General features: G+C 56.0%; 1 protein-coding gene across 8 annotated transcripts in view; it reads right to left on the reverse strand.

Moving 5' to 3' along the window:
* DHX30 (DExH-box helicase 30) overlaps positions 1-17313 on the reverse strand; it is a 30887-nt gene that overhangs the window by 2024 nt on the left and 11550 nt on the right. For 6 of the 8 annotated variants that reach the window (XM_044253665.1, XM_044253668.1, XM_044253667.1 and 3 more), the window contains 15 exons: positions 11789-11919; positions 11060-11170; positions 7031-7332; positions 6470-6590; positions 5599-5748; positions 3570-3722; positions 2421-3257; positions 2087-2162; positions 1897-2001; positions 1455-1630; positions 1003-1209; positions 826-907; positions 550-743; positions 296-455; positions 28-185 (listed from right to left, as the gene is read on the reverse strand). In XM_044253665.1, the coding sequence (XP_044109600.1) occupies positions 28-185; positions 296-455; positions 550-743; positions 826-907; positions 1003-1209; positions 1455-1630; positions 1897-2001; positions 2087-2162; positions 2421-3257; positions 3570-3722; positions 5599-5748; positions 6470-6590; positions 7031-7332; positions 11060-11170; positions 11789-11919 (2963 nt within the window). Of the gene's footprint in view, positions 1-27; positions 186-295; positions 456-549; positions 744-825; positions 908-1002; positions 1210-1454; positions 1631-1896; positions 2002-2086; positions 2163-2420; positions 3258-3569; positions 3723-5598; positions 5749-6469; positions 6591-7030; positions 7333-11059; positions 11171-11345; positions 11402-11788; positions 11920-13937; positions 14152-17313 lie in introns of those variants that run through there. The other 2 variants (XM_044253663.1, XM_044253671.1) reach the window with 2 other exon arrangements.

Genomic DNA, 17313 nt, shown 5'->3' on the forward strand with positions numbered 1-17313 from the left:
CCTCTGGCCCCTTCCCCAAGGCAGCACCTGGATGAGGTTGGGGTAGAGGCCCGCCATCAGCACACCCTTCACCAGCTCCTCCTCTTCGCTGTACTCGTTGCACTGGGCAGAGGCCAGGGTGCAGTCTGAGGGCTTCCCCACCAGGAAAGCCTCGTAAATGTTCTCTGAGAACTGCTTGATGAGTCCTGGGGAGGTGAAGGCGGGCTAGGCCTGCGACCCCTAAGCCACAAGGCTGGGGAACCACAAGCCTGGGCCTTAGGTTGGAGGGGGGTGGGGCGGGGGAAGGGCCACTGACCATGGATGAACCGCAGGCTGGGGGCATACAGCAGGTTTTCCTCCAGATAGTTCTCTCGGGAGCTGCGGTCCTGCCAGCGCAGCACCTCCTCCCAGCCGGCAACGGCCCGCACAAAGGCCAGGTGGTCACTGCCGCTATCATGGCTCAACAGTGCCTTCACCTGGGAGGGAGTGGGAGGGGGCACCGAGGCCACAGGGTGAGGGCTGGCGGCGATAGCAGCTTCGGGACGGGGTGGGGGAGGGACTGGGTCTGACCTTGTCCACCTCCGCCCTGTTCTGCAGGCTACTGCTGAAGGGGTCCCGGGTGAGGCAGGAAACGACCACCAGCAGCGGGTGCAGGCAACGGAAGATGGCGGCCAGCACTATGGCCTTGGCCAGCCGGGGGTCAGTGGAGATGTGGGCCAGGCGCTGCCCCAGGGTGGTCAGGTACTCCCGCTGGTCCAGCACCCCTGCAATAGCTCCGCGGTCAGACTCCCCCTCAGAGCCACCCCTGCAGCCCTGCCCGGCCCGGCCCGGCCCAGCCCCACTCACCGATCTCCTGGAGCAAGATCACAGCCTCATCCACCGCCTTGATGTTCGGACTGTCCACGGCCTTGGAAAGGAACTCCACTGCCTACAGCAAGCAGCAGCCAGACGTGGGCCGTGAGCCCCACATCCCACCTGCCCCGCACCAAGTCCAGCCCCAGCCCAGCCCCCGCTCTGGCGCACCGTCTTCTCAGGCATGTGGATTTTGGCTTGTAGCACCAGGTTCTCGAGGGGCGTGCGCAGAATCTCTGGCACTTGGAAAGGGACCATTTTCTCCAGCCGGCTCCGCGGGAACAGGTGGTAGGCAAAGCCTGACTGGCAGCGGCCCGCCCGGCCCCGGCGCTGGATCACGTTGGCTCGTGACACCCACACAGTCTCCAGGCAGGACACCTGGGGGAGGGGGCAGGTGAGCAGCGACGCAGAGGCCAACCGGCCTTCCTCAGCGCTGCCCCTCGTCTCGCCTTCACCTCACTCAATCCCTCAACGGCCCCCCCACAACAGGGACACCGAGAGCCCACGAGTGTGGCCTTCTCCGGACACACACGGCAGGTCCAAGGCTGATCTGGGCTGGGGGCCACCTCGGAACTTGTAGTTCTTCCCCCAGGGGCTGGCTGGGCCCAGGAGATGGGTGCCACCTTGGTCTTCAGATCATAGCGCTCCTCCTTGTGCAGACCGCTGTCCACCACATGCACAATATCATTGACTGTGATCGACGTCTCCGCGATATTGGTGGCCAACACAATCTTGCGCACCCCAACCGGCGGCTGCTGGAATATGGCCTTCTGGTCCATCATGGGGATGTTGGAGTGCACTGGTGGGCAGCAAGAACATGCTGGTTATGGGCACAGCTCCTGCTCCCTGTGATGAGGCCACAGGACAACGATTTTGATCCCATTTTGATGGAACTGAGACCCAGATCAAGACTACATATGCCCACTCAAGGTGGAAAAGCCAGCAGAAGCAGGGCTGGCTGATCAGAAACCCAGGCCCCTGGAGTCCCCGCTGGGTTAGAGTCCCTTGGCCAGAGGGCAAGACCAGTGTCTGGGGGGCCATCGCGCCTCACTCGCCCACTCTCACCTGGCAGGATGAGGTACTTGCTTTCGTGCATGCCCAGGGCCTCCTGGAGGCGCTGCTGTACTCCTTTTATCTCCTGCCAACCAGGCAGGAAGCAGAGGATTCCACCTGTAAAGGGGCCCTGCAGGCGTGAGCCGTCACTCTCGGCAGCTGGCAGTCAGGGTGGGCACAAGGCAGAGGGGAGAGCACCCACCTGGCTCCCCTCGGGCATCAATGTGCAGAACCAGATCCGTCACGAGGTCCAAATCGAGTGCGCACTCATCCTCAGACTGGGGGGTTGGGGGGAAAGGCCACAGTCACGGGCCCAGGGCAAGGACGCAGCTGGTCTGTGACTCAGTGAGGCTAAGGCACTCAACAGGTCACCCCTGCCCAACCCTCACTACCCCCTGCCCAGGAACCCTGACTGTTCTGTTTCTGTCAAGGACACAGACTTGGGAGCACAGCCTCGCCCAAGGCCATGGCGCCACAGGGGCAGGGAGGCGGGGAAGCCAGAGGAAAGACCAGGGCGGGCGGGCGGGTCCCCTCACCTCGTGGTGCCGGTGCCGGTGCGGGTACTGGTGCTTGCCCAGCTTGGCCAGGATGTCCTCCAAGTAGTGCTCCTTGACCGGGTACATGAAGCCCGGCACCTTGATGACAGGGCAGCCGCCAAAATAGCGGGAGAAGCGCTCGTTATCGCCCGTGGCGCTCATGAGCACAAGTCGCAGGGCCGGGTTGAGCCGCTGCAGGCCCTTGAGCAGAATCAGCAGGAAGTCCGTGTTCACGTCCCGCTCGTGGACCTCATCCACAATGACGTGGCTCACGCCCTCCAGGCTGGGGTTGCTCTGCAGCTTCCGCAGCAGGATGCCCACGGTGCAGAAGAGCAGGGCTCCGCCGCGGGCCGGGGGCTTGCTTTCCAACCGCACCTGGAAGCCCACGTTCCGGCGCAAGGAGGGGCCCAGTTCATGGCTGACCCGCTGTGCCACGGACACAGCGGAGATGCGACGCGGCTGCGTGATGATCACGTTGCAGCGGGCGCCGCGGCCCTCGGTCACGTAGCGCTCCAGCAGCAGCTGGGGGATGCGCGTGGTCTTGCCGCAGCCCGTGTCCCCGGAGATGACCACCACTGGGTGCTGCTCGATGGCGTTGAGGATGGTGTCCCGATGCGGGTCCACGGGGAGCTGGGGGGCCTCCTGCCAGACTGGCCCTCGCCGCCGCCACAGCTCCAGCAAGTTCTGGCTCAGACGCACCTCCTCTGCTTCTGACAGGGGCACGTAGGGCTTGCCTGTGATCGGGTCACTCAGGGGCCCTGAGTCCTTGCCCAGGGGCAAGACGTCCTCGCTCTGCAGCCGGAGCTCCGGGGAGATCCACGAACTGTCCACAGGGTACTGAGGGATGGGAGAGGCAAGCACAGCGGTGAAGACCAGATACTTTCTTCCTCATTCACTCGAGACCCTCCACATGGTTCACCCGGGCCGGACGCCGTGACCCAGCCTGCTGGCGGGGGGCTCCGTGCACAACTGCCCGAGGACTCTTGCGGGCGAGACTGGGCTGCTTGGGGCCAGGGCGCTCCCGGGCTCCAGCCTCAGTGGGGACAACGGGTGGGTGGCAATGCCCACTGCACCCGGAGGCCCTCAGTCAGGAGAAACTGGAAGGAGCCAGGGGGCGGGGTTGGGGACGGATTCTCTGGGGTCTCTTACATGGTTCAGGAAGGTCTCTATCTTTCGGAGGATGGGCTCAGGCACCTGGATGGTGCACGGCCGGCGCTGCGTCTCACCCAGTTCACGCAGAGAGGCCAGGTTATACATGGCATGGGTAAGCGGCTCGTTGTTGCGGTCCACCAGGCCCAGGCTCTGCAGAGGGGACACGCATGGCTCGCTCCGGGCCCCTGCCGCCCCAGAACCAGCCCACACAGGCTCAGGAGCTTGAGCGAAATCATGCAGAGCAAACGTTTCTCTAAGAGATTTTGGGTTTTAGCAGACATTGTACAGAGAAGAGCAATTAGGAACCTGGAAAATGTAATCTCCACCCTGTCCCAAAACACAACTAGTTAAAAATCATCCCCAGAACAGGACCTGACAGGTCCGGGAGGAATGCCCCTCAGAAACCTCTCCTGGAACAGCGGGGCCTCTGTGACAGCCCAACCTCATCTCTACGAATTCCCAGCACAGACCTCTAAGCCAGGGGGGCCGGGCCCTTACGGACCCCATCAGAGCCTTACAGCACCCTGTTTTCACTACCTCCAAAGCACAAGCCCCCCCACAACCTTTCTGGTCCAGCTGCCATCCCGCCCTGTCTCCACATGGCACCCATTCCTCCCGTGACCCCATCAGACAAACGTAGATAGAATTTCTTTGAAAGGTCTATTCATACAACTTGATAAACACATGCCCCAAGTCACCTCGCCAAACCTAAGCCAAGGTGTCCCAACACCTCAGGCAGGTGTGCAAACCAGTCTGTCTGCCCTACTCCCGTGCTCCTGTCCCCTGTGCTATGAGGACTGCTTGCCCCCCAAGACTCCCTCCTTCAGGAAGACTACCCCCACAAGGGCTCACCAACTCCCTCTGGGCTCCGGGCCGACCCCAAGGGCAAGCATCTAGTCCCTGGGGCACGGAGGTGATCACATGCCGCCTTGCTCAGGCGTCCACCCTTCCCAGGCCTGCGGGTTTGTCCGCGAGGCCTCTGACCAGCGGCCAGCCAGCTGTACGCGCCGCAGCGCTGCCACCTGGGAGCTGGCTCCTTCCTGTGACACGCCCACACTGCGAGGCTCCAGATCCTCAGTGTCCATCCAGCTAAGACTCAAGACTTCCACAAAGTTCCATCCATCACCAGAGCCACAGGTACCGTATCTCTCCCTTTTTTTTTTTTTGAGATTTCATTCATTCACCTCTTTGAGTGAGCGCACACACGCCAGTCGGGGGAAGGGCAGAGGGAGAGACTCTCAAGCAGACTCCATGCTGAGCCCTGAGCCCAACATCCAGGGCTTGATCCCAGGACCCCGAGAACATGACCTGAGCTGAAACCAAGAGTCGCATGCTTAACGGACTGCACTCCCAGCTGCCCTGATCCCTCCTCCATTCTCCTGGCTCTCACTACCTCTCACCAGCAGCTGTGGCTAAAATGGGGTTCCCAGAGCCCAACATGCACCAAAGGTCTATCTGACCAGAGCAAAGAGCAGGGCCTCCTCGCCCTCTTTCCCTGCACACAAAACTGTGCTGCTGTGCGTTCAGATCACCCACTTCTGGGGCAGTCACGGCAGCGCTGGCTACCACCACTGCTGGTTACCACCACTGCGCACAGCTGGACTCCGGAGCCTCTAACTGCCTCACCTTGGGGCTCACGGAGATAGCACCTTATGATCCATTTTGCCCACAAAGCCCAGGTAATCTAGATCTTTCTGGATACCAAGTCTGCCTCTCAGCAAGGGCACCATGCCCCCAGCCATTCTAAACAACACCCATGTCCCCTCCCCGCTTCACCTGGATTCTGGCAACACGACCAGTAAGGCTGAACTCCAAGCAAAGCACCTTCGGAGGGAGTAGGATATTCCTGGGAACAGCAGCCACACGGCCTGACAAGCAAGGCTTGGACATCAGATGCTTTTGTGCTCAGGCCAAAGGCCTGGTGTGGTGGATTCCATTTCCTGGAGAACTGGACCGATTTGCCAAAGGTAGGGGAGCTCCAAGACCTCGCACACATCATGCCAGGGACTGTCCCGCCCCGACTCACCTTCAGTTTCTTGCAGGCCAGGGCCGCCGCCTTATTCTCAGCCTCCGCTTTGCGGCGCCCTTTGGCGACAAAGGTCATGGGACAGGGCCAGAGCAGAGTGAGGGTGGACAGCTTGGTCTTGGTGCCCACGGTATGGAACTGCATGAGGTTCTACATGGAAGGCAAAAGAAATGGCTATAGAAAGGCAGAGAAAGCAGTTCTCAGAATCCCAAGGAATCCAGCAATGGAAAATGAACCCCCATCTCAGCAGGTGCCAAATATCGGGCACACAAGATGGGCCACTGGGCAGCAGAAGCCAGCCCCGATAGGGCCATGGCTCCCTAGGCCAGGGCTGGCGTCTCTAGCCATCCCGTGGTTTCGAAGCAGAAGACAGTGTCTGGCCAGGGCCGCCACCTACCCTCCAAGCCCACTGTGTTCTCAGCACCTCTGAAGCAAACAGGGATGTTGGCAGCTGTCGTTTGAACCTGTCAGCATGAGCCAGAACCAGGCATATTCTGGGGGTGCATAAAGCCCTTAGCCCTAGGGAAAGTTATGCTGACCGAAGCCCGAAGCCCGGCCACAGAGATGAAACTCAACCTCAGCCAGACAGTGCCACCTCTATGCCACTCCTGCCAGCCACCCCGGACCGAACTCGGGTCTCCCATTCCCACGGAGTTAGCTCACCCCAAGTTCCCACACCACCCGCCACTCAGTCCCAGCCGCATCACCTTCTTTATAGTCCAAGGACCCCGAGCCCCCCGCCTGGCCTATGTGCGGGCTGAGGGCATAGCTCACGCATACCTGCAGATCCCCTCCTACCTGGTCCCAGGGACAAGCAGACACAACCAAGCCAGCTCCCCACCCACACGCACGTCACGGAGACCCGACTCACCTTAGCTGTGGAGGACGATGTTGCTATCTGAATCACTTTGGCCAGAAGGTTCTTGGGAAGTGGAAACTGGGTCAGAGCCCTAATAGCACTGTCGTCGTCTGTCATTTCAAAGGAACCCCCCCTGGGAGGACCAAAAGTTCAGGTGAAAAATCTCTCTCTTCCTGGGTCCGTTCACCTCAGGCTCCGAGGCCCAGGGGGCTGGGACAGCGCAGGGGTGCGGCAGGCAGCAAGAGGCACAGAAAAGACGGCAGGCCCAGCATCTTCGCATGGTCTATGATCCCCTCAGACACACAGCATGACTGGTGCTCCCTCCGCTCCCCCAGTGAGGATACTGCGGGCAAGGGGTAGGGGCCCAGGGGCAGGCAGAGTAGTGGCTGGGCCTCAGTGGGACCCAAGTATGCCCGGAGGAAGGGTCCCTGCTGCCGTCCTGCGGAAGCCCAGCCCCACAGCACAATGGCAGGCATACCGACGTACCGATATGGACAAGGTTCCCAGGAAACACCCCCCATCCCTCTGTCAAGGTACAGCCAGCTTCCCTGCATCCCCCACGTCCAGCTGTACCTCGAGTCCCTGAGTGGGGTGTGGGAGTCCTGCTGCGTCATGGACAGGAAGTCAGTGACATCAATGGTCCCCTCTTCCAGCTCTTCCTCCTCATCCTCCTCTTCCTCCCGGCCCAAGGAGCGGGACAGGCCCCCAGGGCCCCCTGGCCGAATGCTCTCAGGGTTTAGCTGCCGCCAGGAAGTAGGTGGCATGGTGGGTTCCGGGCGCCACCAGCTGTCAGCCGGAGAGCCAAAGCGATCGGCTAGCACACGGTATTTGGCTGCATCAAACAGTTCATTTCGGGGACCCAGCAGTCCCCAGCCCTGGGGGGGGGGGAAGGAGTGTTGTGAGGGGGCATCCTCATGCCTCAGTCTGTCCCAAACCTGCCCCCTTACACTGCAAGTCCCCTATGCAGGAGTCAGACCTTTGCACCCATCCGCCCGCCTGAGCCCCCAGGCCAGAACTGGGTAAGAGTGCACATAAAATGTCTAGCTCTGCCACATGAAAATGACAAGGTAAACTCTTACATCTATTAGACAAAAAACTGAAAAAACAACAACAAAAACCCACGGGCAATGGGAAAGCTGATACATTCACAAAGTGATCTAGAAAGCTTCGGTGAATACAGCAGTTAGGAGAAATGGAGCCCACCCTACAAAACAGATCTATCTCCCGTCTGACCAAAGAACCCTATGCTGAGAGCGTATTTTAAAAATAACCTGGGGTGCTTGTAAAGCCTTCACACAGAATGTCTTATTTTAAAACATACTATAGCTTCATTCTCTTCCACAGAGAATACCGAATAAAACGTGCGGAGTCTCCAGCACGCACAAAGCAACGAGCTGGCTCCCCTGCGCGTCACCAGGAGAGACAAGACCCGGTCCCTGCCCACAGGAAACTCCAAACCCATGAGGCAGAACAAAAATGCAGGTGACCAGGATCTAAGGAAGTACAAACAGAGAAGTCAGATGAACGTAAGGAACATAATTCCAATCCAAGTCTGGCTAAGCTACTCGGGCATTTGCTCTTAGTGACCTCTGTGCCGCGGCAAGAGGCACCGAGCAGGAGGGCAATGCCCGCACACACTTTGCTCTGGAGGGGGCAGGGGGAGGAAGGAGCTGCGGAACTGAGCGTGCGCACTGGGGAACGGAAAGGCTGTGAACTCCAGAACACTGAAAGGACTCCTGCTTAACATTCACCCTCTTAAACAACAGGCCAAGAACGTCACACGTTTCTCCAAAGAGACACAAATGGAATAAACACAAGACGCCGACACGGCCTCCGAAACTGTAGCTGCTCGCGGCGCAAGATGACACATTCGGGCACAAAACCCCAACACCTCCTCCCACCTGCTTTAGGAACATTTGGGGGAGAAACTCCCCCCCCACCAAAAGAACCAATTACTGTATGTGACTATGGAACTTCATTTTCCACAAATCCATCGCCGGCTTGGTTTAACGCTGCCCTTTAGAACTTCTGCCTCATTTTCAACTCCATCAGGGCAAGAAGACTTGATGAAAGCAAGCCCTTCCCCCCTCACGTCTCAGAAGGAGACTCCATTCGGTTCTAACGAAGCTCCCTGTGCTCTGAAGCTGTGTGTTTCCCAAGGGGAAGGCAACGGAAGGACAGTGAGCAAAGATGCTTCTGGGAGCTGTGAAGACCGACAGAGCTACCTCCTCCTGACGGGCAAGGACCAGGCCTGGGGATGTGAAAAGCAAACACTCTCTTCAGCTCATTCTGCCCTTTCCAGCTGATCTGTACAAGATCTACCGATTGGGATGTGATCTCTTACCTACAGAGAAAGCTCTGTGCAGTCAATACAAAACTAAGAATTTACCTTAAAAAAGAGACAGAAAAGAAAAGATGCCCAACGTCAGTATGCATTAGGGAAATGCCAGTCAAAATTAAGGGATCCCACCCGACGTGCACAAGGACAGCTGCCAAAACCCACATCCCGAAGCACCAGTACAGACGGAGCGAGCCTGTGCCCTGTGGGTGGGAACATGAAGCGCTACAGCCACCGTGGGATAAGCACGGCAATTCCTTACAAGAATTAAGAACAGAACTACCATACGATCCAACAATTCCATTTCTGGGCATTGAGAGCAGCGTCCTGAGGAGACTCACTGTACACTCAGGCTCGCAGCGGCAGCATCTGCAAGGGCCGAGAGCTGGAAACAACCGAAGTGGCCATCAGCGCGGGAGTGCAGCACGGCCAGACCAGGGAGTGCGCCTCAGTTCTGACACAGGCTCTGTGAACGGACCCTGAGGACACCGTGCAAGTCCAATAAGCCAGAGACAAAGAGACAAATACTGTAGGATTCCACTTATATGAGGCTATGAAGTCCCAGAGGAGTCGAACTCATAGAATCAGCGGGTCGGTGGCTGCCAGGGGCTGACGGGAAGGGGATTTGCTGTTAAATGGCTCTGGAAGTTCAGTTTTGCCAGGTGAGAAAGTTCTGGAGACTTGGTGCACAATGCTTACCACTACTCAACTGTTCGCTGAAAAATGGTTAAGATGATAAATTTTATATTTTGTGTAACTTACCACAATTCAACAAATGAATCAACAAAAGAGAGGCTACGAGCACAGCAGAGATAGGGACAGAGAGAGGGACGTGACCATGACTTGCTGCACCGAGGCCACCTTCAAACGTCAGAGAAGAATCTCTCACCCGCAGCACTACTGGCATTGGGACCAGCTAATTCCTTGCTCTGGGATGTTGCCCTGTGTACCGTGGGGCCTTTAGAAGCATCCCTGGCCTCTCGCCAGGAGCACTCCTCCAGTTGTGGGCCCCAAAATGTCTCCAGACGCTGCCAAATCCATGTCCGGATCCGTCCCCCCAACCCCCTGTTGAGATTCCCCCCTCAAGCCCCTGCTGAGACTCCCCAAAGTTAGAGCTGTTCTGAAAGATGGGAGATTTCTGAGAAATTCAGCAGATGGTGGCTCAACCACGAAGAGATAAGATTTCCCCAGGGGGGAAAAGGGGTAGAGAGAAAACAGACGTCAACAGAAGGTGGGAGAAGAGCCTGTAGTGACCCAGAGAGGGGAGGGAGGAGGCTCCAGGCCCGAAACACTCAAGTAAGGTGAGGACCGAAAGGCTGGCCGGATAAAGCGTTGTTCCAGTCATTCAACAGTCACCTGGGGACCACTGCTATCCATCAGCCACTGCAGGGAGAAGGCAACTAGTGAGCAGGACGAGGGACACAAACCCGCAGCGGGGAGAATGCACACCACAAGCGCAGGGTGCTGTCTGCTCTCCGGCAACTGTGGAAGCAGAGCCAAGGGGAGGAAGTCAGAAGAGGAAGGATCCAAAAAGCAAACGGTGGGAGAGGGACCGAGTAGAGGGGCAGAAAGGGGACAAAGACGGGGGGTGGGGGGGGCCGGCGAGGAAGACGGCCCTTCCTCCTCAGACACAGGGAGCAGGCGGGGACAGTGAAGGCGGCGGATTCGGTGGGAGAGAATCTGATGGAACACCCGCCCTACAGCTCTGTCCTCACTGGAGCAGAAACAAAGACCGAGGAGCCAGAGCAAGACTCAAGGTTGGCGCAGGCCCAAAGGGAGCCCATTAGAGACGGACAGGAAGGCTGGTGAGCAGCGCTGCAGGGCTAGTTAAATACTGGGTAACCCATGCCCAACCACTGGGAAGTGAGAGAAGCAACAACCGCGCTTCTGTTCCAAGGAGCAGAAAACCGTGTGGGTGCAGGAACACCCACGTGAAATCATGGGAAAAGAAAAACAGAAACCAAAATGGAAGTACATCCACGGTGCTGTACGACAGGAGCATTTACCAAGAGCTCTCCTCTGTGTTTTCTGAAACCACAGAAAGTAGGTAACTACAGTGGCAAAAACCAAACCAAACCAGAACACCCAAGTATTCCCTTGTTGGCTGCCCAGCAAGAAAAGAACGAGGTGGAGAGAACAGGTGAGTGAGTGAACACCCGTGAGCCTCCACCAAGGGGCACTTGGTACCAGAAAGCCCATCAGAGCCCAGGGCAAGGGCCTTCCCAGGACGGAGGTTGGCCTGGCTCTGGCCAGGGAAGGGTCACCTTGAACAGCTGGCAGGCCGCCGCCGCAGCCTGCCGCTCGGCGTCGATCTTCTTGCTGCCATAGCCTTCTACCTCCACGCTCTTGGGCCACTTTATGTGGAGGGTGACTTTCTGGGGAAGAGAAGAGAGAATCAGGACCCTGGCCCCTGGAGACCACAGAGCTGCCACAGATCACACGGAGTTGCTGGGGGCCTGATGGCAGCTGAGCCGAGTGCAGGCTGCACCCCACGCCCACGGCTAACCCCCGTGAGGCTCAACCTTCCCATCCTCCAGCCGTTCATCCCACCTCAAGTTGTTTTGCTTCTTCAAAGTGCCATGTTCTAGCCAGAGAGCAAGGTGGGACCCATCTTTATTGTTAAAAATCTTCATTCAGAATGGTTTGCCTGCATGCTTCTGTGGGTCCCAGGACCTACGAGACTCTAGGAACAGGAATTTTGATCAACTCTGACCCTCTGCAGTCCCAGTTCTTCAACAGGGACCAGAACCAGGGATCAGTGCAGAGGCCTGGCATACCCAAGAGAGGAACTCCTCACCTCATCTCCCATGTTCCCTTTCTCCAAACGAGGCTCTTTTTCAGACCTCACTCTGCTTTGAGAGTCTCTGCTGACCATTGTCAATTCACAAAACCCACTCTATGGCCTGCCTGACCAAGAAACCCGGGGGAGAAAAGGGCAGCCAACCTCTTTCCTGAGAGTCACACCAACACCTCCCCCAGCACCAGTGACTTACCTTTTTCTTCGGTCCATTCGTGTGCACGTAGACCAGTTTGTCTTTTGCATGTGAGATGCCGAGGGCTCTTCCAATTACACTGTTGAGAAGGTTTTTGGGCTGTGGGAACTCTTTTAATAGGTCCCTAGAAGCTAAGAAAATAAGAACAGAAGCATTATAGTCGCTCTTTTTCTTTTAAAAACGCCACAGGGTGTATCAGGACAACCCTGGGCTGGATACTGAGGACGCTGGCCCATGATCCCAAACCACCCAGGAGCATGTTGGTAAAGGAGGGAGGAATGGCTTCAGGTTTAGAGGGGTCAGTAAACGTGCACAACCGGACCCACTTGCACAACCACTTCCTGAAGGAGAAGGACCAGGGATCCACACACCACAGAGGAGAACCAGCCTCCATCCTCTTCCCCGTAAGATCCTGACTTAATACATCAGCTACAGAAGCCTAGGCGGCAACCCACCTTGTCTGAAAGAAGGTACTGAACAAAAAAAAACAAAAAAACAAAACACCACCACACACACAAACTGGAGATCAAGACAATGCGAGGCCCCTCCTAAAACAAACAATACACAAAAGGGAGGGTTAGTCCCGAAGTCTGAATACCAGGCCCTAGCTCTCTTTTTGCACTTTAGCGTCCTGCAAAGGACCACTTAGAGCCAGATTATATGAAGGGACATCGATCAGGGATCTCCACAGTTGAGACATGCATAAGCTATTTCTCCCCCAAGTTTGCTGGAGTCAAGTGGAGACAGGATGCATCAGATACGCTGAGAAGTACCTCACTTTTTTTCACTTGTACTTTGGATCAATCCCAGAGTACAAATGGGTGAGATGTCCAACCAGAGAGAGCTTGTGCCAGACACAGGACTCAGCTAGGCCATGAAGAAGCCTGGCGGGAGCAGCTAAAAACAGAAGGAAGGGCCCCAAAGCACCAAAGCGACCCTTCAAGAGAGGCAGGGTCAGAGACTGGCAGAGGAGATGGGGAAACCTTTGCATTCACCACCTGCAGTCTCTGCTGTTATATTCGGCTTTAAACCAGCTCCAAAAAGAGAAACTTTGTACATATGCCCCTGCCCTCATCAGTCATACATCAACCAGGGAGATTTTTCACCACAATGGCCACCCTGACTCTCATCAGACACTTGAGAATGGTGGTGATGTTGGGGAAGCCTCTCTATTTTGACAAAGCTCCCCCCAGGAGTTCTGATGTAACCCTAATCCTGGGTTGAGACTGTTTCCCTGAAGCAGATGACTGTGTCAACTGGCCAAGAAGGAGAATTCTGCCTGACTCTGTTTCCCTCTGCCTGACTCTGTTTCCCTCTAAAGAATTTATAAAGTGGAGCTCCTGGGTGGCTCAGTGAGTTAAGCCTCTGCCTTCGGCTCAGGCTCAGGGTCCAGGATTGAGCCCCACATCGGGCTCTCTGCTCAGCGGAAAGCCTGGTTCCCCCTCTCTCTCTGCCTGCCTCTCTGCATATATGTGAACTCTTTGTCAAATAAATAAGCAGAATCTTAAGTAATAAAAAAAAATTTATAAAGCAACAGATTCAAGCAGTTAAGACTAGTATTTAAGTAGACTCAGAGGGCTTCCCGCAGAGGGACCCAAAGGTAAGGAGCCCACTAGACCCCCAGGCAGATGTGCACTGGTCCCCTCTCCAGCTCTACAGGGCAGGAGGAGGTTGGCTCTCTATGCACCGCTGACAGTCAGGGATGCTCTGGCCAGTCTCATTTCCTGCGCTATTCAGGAAGACACAACGCTGGGAATCATTCTGTCTCTACTTCAAATCCTGAAGTACCAAGTGTATTTTGGGCTCTTTACCACACTGCTGAGGATGCGCTTACCCTTGATGCTCCAATCCCTGACCACCCATTCGAGCGGTAGGTAGATGTTTTCCTGTTTTCCCCCACGCTCTCGAGGTCCCGCGCCTCCTACCTATTCTTGCCTGGTGCAGGCGCTCCTGTCCCCGAACCTCCGCGCTCGAGGTCAATTTGGGCCTGGGCCACACTGAGCTTTACAACAGCGGCGCTGCAGCCCGCCGGCGGCCGGCGGTCTCGGCCACTAGCGGAGAGGGGCCCCGGCCCGCCAGGCCCGACCCCGGCCCGTGCTCCCAGCTCTGACAGCCCCGGGAGCCAAGGGCGTCGCGGCCCGACCCTCACCGTTCACCATGCTTCCGTCGCCTTCCCCGGGATCGCTAGGGGCCACCCCTGCCTCGGCCTCGGCGGCCTCCTTCGTGTGATCGGGGTGGGCGCAGCCTGACGAGAGGCCGCGCGAGCGTCCCTGTCGCCCGGTGGCGCGGTGGCCCGGGAGTCGCAGGCGTGGGGAGACGCCGGCAGCCAGGGCCATGAGCCTCCTGGCGGCCGCCATCGCGCTCCCGCCAGCCCCCGCGGGCCCGGAGCCCGGCAGGGACGCGGCGGGAGGGCGAGAGGGCGGGAGCAGCAACCCGCGCGCCGCCTGGCGGCTGGGAGGACCAGGGACCGGAGCCAGCCGACGAGGTCCCGGCGCCCAGTTCCCCTCTCTCTCACCGGGGGCCTCCCACGTCCCGGTCTTGTCACCTGGTGGGCAGCCTGGGATGGCTGACCCCCGGCTGAATTCACTGCCCAACAAAGCCAAACCCACAGACTCGTCGTCTGAATCGGGGGCAGAAAGACGGAAGGGGACTTTTGGGGAAAAGTTCAGGCCTCAGCTCCATCAACTTCGGTCCATGGAGATGAACTCCAGGTTCCCTCTAGGTCCCACCCATTGCCCATAAATACCTCTCACATGCCCTGGCAAACTGGCTTGCACTCCAGACCAAAGAGGGAGGATAACCACTAACCCAGGGCACCCTCATCTCATTTAAGGCTTACAAAATAAACCTGAAGAAGAATCCAGATTTGGGACAGGTAAGACCTCCTGAACATAAGCAAACCACTTTTAATTCCGGGGCTGGAGTTAAAGGTGAAAAATACCAGACTTGGATAACATGCCCAAGAACTGAGCTGGTCCAGCAGTGTGAGTCTGAAGCTGCTGTTCCTTGTTTGAAAGCCAAATGGGATGCTATTTCCAAGCTACTATGTCTGGGTTCTAGCCAGGCTCATTCCCCTTCTGTCTGGTATATGGCACTGAGGAACAGAAACTTGGCTCAGCTGGGAATCACACTGAGTCTGCATGTTGGGGCAGTGACAAGGGGCTTGGTTAGAGGTTGGCAGTGCAGCTGGGGATATGCTGGGAGGGAGGGTTTTGTTTGTGTGTTTGTTCTATAATTCTAGATCTGACTCTGAAGACTCCTGGAGAGCTTGTTCAAATGCTCGGAGTCAGTCATCCCTGAAATTTCTTATTCATTAGGTCTGGAGTGGAACCCAGGAATCTGCATTTTTAACAAGTTTCCAGATGATGAGACTGCTGGTCAGGGACCTCGCTCTGAGAACTGCTGGCTTATGGCAAGAACATAGGCTATGAGTCCTAATACTTGGGCTTAGTCCAAGCTCTGTCACTTGCCAGCTGTGAACCTTGGGCAATTTCATCAGTGGGGAAAATGACATATTTGATCTACTCATTTGGTACGGCTGTGGTCAGGATAAAATGGGAATGTCTGGAAGGCAGCCGAGTGCTGTACAGTGCATTCTAGAGAATTCTCTAGAATTCTCCACTGAGGTCTGGAACAACAGACCTGGGGCAGGATGGGACAGCTTCAACTCCCACTCCTCTATTCCCTCCTCAGTGGGCTTTTAGCACGAAAGCGGCAAAAGGGAAGGTGACCTTGGCAGCAGTGATCTGACCTCACAAGAGGACACCACCATCTGTATCAAACGCCCCTATCCAGATCATCCACATTGGGATGGCGAGACCCTTGGGGAAGAATATGATTCCACAATGGCATTGACTTTGGCCAAGTGTCACTCTAATTAGCCAAAAGCCGAGGCATCCACCCAGCTTTAGGATAGTTTTCAAGGACTGTTAGCAGCCCAAATTCCCTCAAAAGAATCTAGAAACTTACCAAGCCTGATAATGGCATTAGGGGCTGAGGTCAAATTTTGAAAATGGTGTCTGAAAGCCGACACAAAAGCCTAGACGGAAAGACACCCTCCCACCCCCCAGAAAGCAGGGCCTGGGCCCATCATGGTGCTGCAGCAAGCCCTCAGTACAGCTACTCTGTACTGACAGCCACTTAGGCTAAGGTCAGAATGCTCTGATTTCTTGGATCTGCTCCCAAAGGGGCGAAAATAGAGGGACAGATACAAATCAACACTGGCTATGAGTTGTTCACTGGTCAAACAGGGGGTTAAGTACTTGGGGTTCACCATACTATTGTCTCTTATTTTAGAAAACGTTATTTTGAACAGAAGTTTGAAATTCTATGTTTAAAAAAAAGCATCATGTGGTGCCAACCAACTAGATGGTTCTCAGGGAGCTCCTTGACCCCCTTTCCTATTTTATTTATTGCATCTGGGTTCTAACAGCTGGTATCACCTTGAGCAAATATTTCACTTCCAGAAACCTCACTGCCTCTTATGACATGAGGGAAACTCTTACACCGGGTCTTAAAAACCCGGTGATCTTCTTGCCCATTGGTCCAGAGCAGGGGTTGCCAAACTCCAACCTGCAGACCAAATCCACCCACTGCCTGTTTTTATAAATAAAGTTTTATTGGAACATAGCCATTCTCACTGTTGGTGTATTATCTATCACTGCTTTCACACCACAATGGCAGAGCAAAGCAGCTGCAAAAGAAACCGTATGGCCCAGAAAGCCTAGAATATGTATTCTGTGACCCTTAAAGAAAGTTTGCCAACTGCTGCCTTAGAGAATGTTGAAGAAAGTTAGAAGGGCTCAGAGATGCCCTCTTCCTTTCCACCAACATTAAAGACTTCTCCTTCACTATCCATTCTTTGGGGAGAGAAAGCTGACTCCTTTGCCTGTGAAAAGGAAGGAACTTTGGGGGGAAAAAAAAAAAGAAATGTTTTCCTGGCTCAGGGATCTCTCTGTTCATTTCTGAATCAAGCACAACATCTGGGATTAAATGCGCTGAACAACATCTGGGAGTGTGGAATTAAAGTATGAGGGATCCGCTGAATACACAGGAGGCTGTTTTAGGACCCTAAACTTGAGAGGCCCCAGGAAAAAGCAACAAGAGGAAGCCCAAGATAGTCCAGACGTGGGGCAAAGATGGGAAAACTTCCGGGGGGCAAGTGAGGGGGAGCATCTCAGTCAGCCATTCCGTCAGTGCCTCCAACCACAGTTAGATTTTGTGGATGGTTAGAATGACTAGACACGGTCCCCTTGGTTGGCTACAAGAAAGGCAACGGGAGCCCCAGGAGCCGGACAGCCACCCTGACTGCCCTACCCAACCTCAGGGCTCTTCCATCCACATATGTAGAGCCACAGAGTCCCTTGAGGTAAACCACCGTACCGAGAAGAGGGGACACGTGCATGAGGGAATGGACAGGAAGGACTAGTCCTACGAAGGATCCTGCCAGAAGTTCTGTTCTCCCACGCTGCCTTCTGGTGCTCTGTGTCTCAGATCAGGGCAGGTGGGAAAGATCGACAGAAGAG

Source organism: Neovison vison, chromosome 6, assembly GCF_020171115.1.
Source record: "Neovison vison isolate M4711 chromosome 6, ASM_NN_V1, whole genome shotgun sequence".
In the NCBI taxonomy this organism is placed as follows: domain Eukaryota; kingdom Metazoa; phylum Chordata; class Mammalia; order Carnivora; family Mustelidae; genus Neogale; species Neogale vison.